Source organism: Trachurus trachurus (assembly GCF_905171665.1).
Source record: "Trachurus trachurus genome assembly, chromosome: 16".
Taxonomy (NCBI): domain Eukaryota; kingdom Metazoa; phylum Chordata; class Actinopteri; order Carangiformes; family Carangidae; genus Trachurus; species Trachurus trachurus.
This window is the reverse complement of record NC_139902.1, coordinates 24,250,221-24,256,623: the sequence shown is the minus strand read 5'-3', so window position 1 is coordinate 24,256,623 and position 6,403 is coordinate 24,250,221. Positions and strand designations below refer to the sequence as shown.

Genomic DNA, 6,403 nt, shown 5'->3' with positions numbered 1-6,403 from the left:
ATGTGAAAAAATAAAGAGGACAGAATATTTTATGAATCAACTTGAGCTACCATCAGTGGTTAGTGTTTACTTGAAGGGTTGAATCTCTGTAATACCAAATGTAAACATACAGTTGGTAACTACATGTTATAATGAATAATTTAATAACACCGTTTTGAAACAAGAACGGTTAGTAATCTAGAATAAATAAAATCACTTCATCATGTCTCTTTTAACTCCTCTCATGTTATTCTGACAACCTCATTTTGAATTTGACTTTGAATTACTCTGTCGACTCAAATCTGATGTACCAAAAACTTTATTTTTCATATACAAAGTTCAACTGAATGTGCAAGAGCATTTACAAATATCTGGTAACTGTAGTCACAGGTAAAAATAAACAACCAAATAGTCGTGTGTGTCTGTGTGTGTGTGTGTGTGTGTTTCAGGACCTGAAAAGAACTTAATTATGTGGCATGCTGGGCTAAAAAGGCTCTTATCCTCTGGAGAAGCTCTTTCTTGACGCTATCTGGCACCAAGGCTGCAAGAGAAGAAGTAGAAATATATGATTAGGGACTTATTCTTTCACACAGACACAGTACAATGGAAGTAGTGGAATAAATTACTGTACAGTAGGGGTTGCACAGACTAGTCGACTAATCGACTAGTCGACTTTACTGCTCCACAATGACGTTTTGAACATGACGTCGACTAGTCGCTGATCATGTGACAATACGAGAGAAGAGCGGCTTGAAACAACAGCTGAGTGCGCTGAATGAAAAAAATACGAGCGCCGTCAAGCTGGATAGAACGAGGTCTACCAGACAGGAAGTCGGGCACAGAAAAGGCGAGAGAATCCGGTCAATTTTCAAAATAAAATAAATGATGATTAAGTTTGTCCGTCTATAAATATTTGTCAGTTGCGTCTGCACACAAGACACACATCCATAGGCTACATACAGCGCTAGAGACAGACCTGTGTGTGTGGAAAACCGAGCAGCCTACAGACGGGTCGATGTTTGACCGGCGCGGAGAGAGAGAGCAGGAGAAGCTGCTGCCTGCGAGACGCCCGTGAGGACGCGCACAGCGCTTCCGCGGGCAGTGTGTCCGGGCTGCCGGCAATTAAAAAAAAAAAAAAAACTCCGCTCATATCGACAGCTTTACGTCGCGCACAACAGCAACAACCAACAACAGCAACAACCAACCAGGAAAAACAAAAACCGTGAGTGAAACTGTGAGTGAGCAGGACTGTGATGGTGACGAGGCCTGTAGTCATTTTCCTCCCTAATTGTTTAACGGACAGGAGCTACAGTATTTTCTTTTGCACTTGTATAGGAGTGCATGTTACAGAAAAACAAACTGATTTACAGCTTGTTGTTTATAAAGCTGCTGTTCTGTGGACTCATTTCTGTGCATGAGCTTCTGTCAGTGAAAAGCTACAGATTGTTGCAAAGCATTTCCCTCCTCCTGTGATTTATGATGGGAAAAATATGAATGACGTCATCAGCGACTAGTCGACGTCGACTCGACTTTCATAACATTAAAGTCGACTTTAAAAAATCTGAAGTCGTGCAACCCCTACTGTACAGTATGTATCTGTGCCTCATAGATTTCATAGTGGAAACATCTTGTGAGTTCACATCAAGAAGTGTGGGTAGCAGAATGACTAGCACAGTGCTAATTAGTGATCTCAATACTTGTACAATACTGATTGTTTGATGTTGCATCTGCTGTGGTATCAGTTTAATGTTATAATTCAAGTTGCAGTACTGTACCTCTTCCTTTTGGAGTAATCTCTACCACCAGGTCCTCCACAGTGACGTGCTCCAGGCCTTTATCTTTGATTACTTCTGCAAACATTATTATATAACACAGTATATTACATATTAACAATGTTTAAAAAATCTGCTACGTGTTTTAACAGTAGTACTGTAGTTGTACCTTTGCAGTGAGCTTTCATCTGGTCCTTCCATCCACACTCTGTGAGCTTAGCTCTCAGCAGCTCCTTCAGTCTGTCAATAAGATGCAAAGGAATATGAGAGCATGGCCAAGCGCATTTCTGCCCACTGCAAAGTGAATTATTAATAACAGTTGGCAGCACCACTGTTTTGACTGCAGCATTTCTAATAGCGGTCTGACTAAAAGTGTCTGTCTCTCTCGCTTGAGTTATATCAATACATATACACGAGTGGCCAACTTCTAGTTTCGAACACTGGCCAGATTTTTTCAGCAATGTTGATTGTTGGGTAACGTTTCTTTATACAACTGCAGTGGAAATGCAGACCTCCATGTCTTTGTGTGTGTGTGTGTGTGTTGTTCATTACATTTGTATTGAACATTAATGCAATACATTTGCACACATGCATTGCACAGAGGACTACTTAATTAAATCTAACACAATTTATTTCAGTTCCATGTAAATTCAAGAGAATCTATTTCAACACCATGTGCTGTTTAAAAAGCTCAATGCAGAACTAGGCACCCTGGTATGCATCCCTCTCTTTACATGTGGGGCAGTGTTAATGTTACATCTATAGTAGGTTAACTATTAGTGGGATTTAGAGCCTTGTGTTCACATTGTTATATTTGTAACATGAATTAGAGGATCAAATATTTCTAAGGAGGACCAGATTTGGTCCACAGGCGATATCTCGGTGTATGCTAAAGAAAATAAATCATGTTTGACAGAGTATAATTCATCACTTCTTCCCCTAAGTATGAAGCAGCTTTTTTCTGTTCAGTATTAATACCATGTGGTAAATTAGTTACTAGGCTGATAAATATACAGGAGGCATGTGTCCGCTTTCTGCTAGTCCAGTTATTAATATTCCAGCGGGCAATATCTTTGGATCATTAGCCACGATGTTGGACTGGAGGGTTCCCCCCTTGATAAAAATAGCAAGTTACATTTGGTTGGCAACATTTTACAACCAATCACCACTTGCTGGAGAATAGTTTATGACTGTGTTGTCAAGGCAATTAGGCAAATTACAGAGCATGTGTTTACTTATACAAATGGTGTCACAAACACAGATAATATAATGGTGCAAGTTAAATCTTGCAGTTATCAAGCCACATTTGATAACATATTTGCATTTAATATATTTCATGACATAAAGTGTTTGAAAACTATGCCAAAACATGATACTATTATGTTACTGGTAGCTGGAATGGAGGTCTCAGGATAACATATTGGGTTAACACTGCTTTAACGTTGTAATAATGTGTATTAAATCACCTGTGTGGTGTTATTTCTCACCTCTCTCGTTCTCCCATCTCTGTCAGCTTCTGGTTTATTGTTGCCCTCATCCTGGACTCTTTGCTCATAGTCTGTCACCTTCACAGGGAGAAATTACAACAACACCCGTCCAGTCTGTGGTCAAACTGCTTAAGCTGTAAAGTCACATTTTAAAAAGAGAGAGAGAGAGAGGGAAAAACAATGTTTATCACGCAGAGCAGCCATGTTTTATAAGTCTTTGGTTAATAGAGGTTGCACATTGTTGTCAGTATGTAGCCTACTTACACACCAGAGGAGCCTGGATTAACGACGTCTCCACTCTTCAGTGTTGCACCAACCCACCGCTGCCAGACTCTGTGGCGTACACGAAAAAGTTAGCACGGCGACAACTGGCGGCAACAACAACAACAAAAACAAGAACATGGCAGACATATTTATGTCGAGCTTATAAAATAAAGTCTACTACCTGTGTTTTTTACGTTTCAAAGAAATCCCACCTTCACAAACGCTTCATACGTTACTAAAGGCGGCGCTGTAGACACTTATATCTTCAACAGGAATTACAGTCCGAGGGGAAACACCGGTTGTTGGTGCAAAGGTTCCTAGGCTCGCATTAAATACAGTACTGAGGTGGACCACACGGCGGCGGTGTTGGTAAATAAATAGACAGCAGTGACCCCTTACCTCCCTTTAGGGTCTGGCTAATTTTTCCAAAACCACAGTTTCATATTATAAGCTCCATGTATTTCTATGATCTACCTTTAAAATCTGGAAATTAGTCATAACTCAGCTGATCAATGTGTAGCCTATCTAATCCTGAACAGGACAAACTGTTCATATTTTAGTTATTGATTCATCAGGTAAATGGCTTCTTATTTTCATCAATTTGATTTTTACACAATGGTAAACAAAATAGTTGGCCTATGCCTGACAACATGTGTGATTGCTTCAACTGAAAAAGTGCTAAAAGAATATTAAAGGTGCAGTTGGAAATTATGTTACTGACATTGTTTCCAGATCCAGTGCCAGGCCTCTCCAAAGGAAGCCTTTAGCCTGTATAAGATTACATAAAATAACATCCTCTGTCTCTCTGGAGCACACAGTCATCACACAAACCTAATTAATTTCTCTGGCCCCAGCTATTAATAAGTGTGTCTGATTTACCCTGTTGTTTATTGTATTGGCTTCTGGTCACATATCATGGATCTATCTGTGCAATTCATTTTATTGGTTTTCATACATATTTTTAATCATTCTTTGTTTACAAGAGAAAGACATTATACATTAACATTAATATTAAGGAAACAATATTACAAGGCAAGAAGGATAATTACTGATGAGCAAAATGGCATAAGGTTGTCTGATGTGGTGACCATTAAGGGCTATGTTTTGCATGTTTGTGCGCATACTGTGGTATGTATGAGCCATGAGTAAATACGGGCACAGGCCTCCCTGTCAAACAAATCTGCACATCTGATACAAGAGGATTGAAGATGTGAATAATTATGAAGTGAAAATTTTACCATCCAATCACCATCTGGATCTCAGCTGCAGCAGCGAGCTGCACGAATGTCAAGCTGGTCAAAAACACAAAAAATGATGTTTTTAAATTTTAAATTTTAAAATAAAATGCACATTAGTAAAACGAAGTATGCTATGTGATTATTGTGGTTTCTTTTTTAAATAAAAGGAGAAATTGGATAGAGCAAGATATGTGATCTCAGTCGAGGCTCAGTGATGTGGATGGATATCAAATTTAAACTGTCTCTATGGATCAATCACCATCCACTGGTCCTCAGTGGCAGCTGCCCAGGGGGAAAATAACTCACAGTTCACAGCTACTGTATTTTTTCTTCATTCATGCTGTTTTAACTGTGTGATTTTGATTGTGCACTCGATAATGGACACACAGTCAGATCAAATGCAGCACTAGTGATGTCTTCGGCAGCTCTGAAGGGTTACATGGTTGTATGACAAATGTACCTGCTGAAAAACACTCGGCTGACAGCTGTTGTCAAAGAGCTTGTGAGGTTCGACGAGGGCCTTTTGAGCTTCATCCAGCACAACATCTCTGCAGCAGATCCCATGAGCCTTATGAGGGGAGATGGGAACATTAAACACCTGTTGAAGATCAGAAGAAAACCAAAACCTGTGATCTGAGCATCCACATGCAGAGTTCAGCTGCAAAACTACTTTTATCCACAGTTCAAATGCTTTCATATGTCAACCTCATACTGGTGCTTGGCTTGAAGCAAGCGGATCGCCAGTGGCAGTATAGGCTTCGTCCTCTTGAGGACCTTGAATGTTCGTACAAATCCATGGTTTTTGAACAATTTATCCAATATTTGTTTAGATACCTCAGGCTAAGTGGACCACAGTAATTAAATTCAATGTCATGAATTTACAAGATTACTACACCTGTAAAATAATATAAGTTGCAGAAAATGTGGTACAGATAGGCTACTCTAATAATATTATATGATCATTTTTATTACAATTTACAAGTGCTTGTCAAGGCACTCAAGGACACTTTTCAACACTCAATAAAAGATAAGTACAATACATAAAATACAAAATGATTAAATACAGGGCATACAATTCAGAATTAATTATTGCATAATTGCATGAAATAACTGTGATGTACAGTACTGGGGTTAAAGACAGAAGGAAGTTTTGAAGAGTTGTGTTTGGAAGTGGGATTTGAAAACAGAGACAATCAGTAGAGAAAACAAAGGGCTCCAAACCCCTTTGTCTTCTAAACTCTCTTGCATCTCAGCTTAATTATTATTATTATTATTATTATTATTATTATTAATCATTTAGGCTATTTTGAGCCATTGTGGCAGAAGGCTGTTTGTTCAGACACATGCCACTGAACAAACTTACTGTATTTAACCTTGACAGCAGGGTTTTGTATTGTCTGAACATCACAACTGTTTTATATTTCACTGTAGACTGGGACAATATTCAAGGTTGAACTGAGGCCCATGAGAAGCAGCACTTCAACATCAAAGCATCACGAACAAAAGTTAGTCGACCTCAATTTATTTCCTTTAAAAACATACAAACTTTCAGAGCAACAGTGCAAGTGGTGATCACGTCACTGCCTGGCACTTGTATTACATTTGAAATTGATTGGACTGCACTTGTGTAGGAGTCAAGTCTTATTGGCCATGCAAAGCACTA

General features: G+C 39.0%; 1 protein-coding gene across 7 annotated transcripts; it reads right to left on the bottom strand.

The window, feature by feature from the left end:
* Positions 1-282: 282 nt before the first annotated feature.
* Positions 283-3,783, bottom strand: eny2 (ENY2 transcription and export complex 2 subunit). 7 transcript variants are annotated; one of them, XM_083989216.1, is made up of 6 exons: positions 3,684-3,783; positions 3,503-3,571; positions 3,239-3,372; positions 1,921-1,991; positions 1,755-1,829; positions 283-520 (listed from the first exon to the last, which is right to left on the bottom strand). In XM_083989216.1, the coding sequence occupies exons 3-6, from the start codon at positions 3,304-3,306 to the stop codon at positions 447-449; spliced, it is 288 nt and encodes a 95-aa protein (XP_083845342.1). In that variant the 5' UTR covers positions 3,307-3,372; positions 3,503-3,571; positions 3,684-3,783; the 3' UTR covers positions 283-446. The 7 variants fall into 7 exon arrangements, with proteins under 7 accessions (XP_083845342.1, XP_083845345.1, XP_083845348.1 ...); XM_083989219.1 differs by having other exon boundaries at positions 3,507-3,571; positions 3,684-3,777; XM_083989222.1 differs by having other exon boundaries at positions 3,239-3,316; positions 3,507-3,571; positions 3,684-3,777.
* Between the last annotated feature and the right edge of the window lie 2,620 nt (positions 3,784-6,403).

Coding starts and splice junctions, on each gene's coding strand:
- eny2 (XM_083989216.1), bottom strand. CDS start 3,306: ATGAGCAAAGAGTCCAGGATGAGGGCAACAATAAACCAGAAGCTGACA. Junction 1,830..1,920: donor GATGAAAGCTCACTGCAAAG/GTACAACTACAG, acceptor TAATGTTTGCAG/AAGTAATCAAAGATAAAGGC. Junction 521..1,754: donor GATTACTCCAAAAGGAAGAG/GTACAGTACTGC, acceptor CTTCTCTTGCAG/CCTTGGTGCCAGATAGCGTC.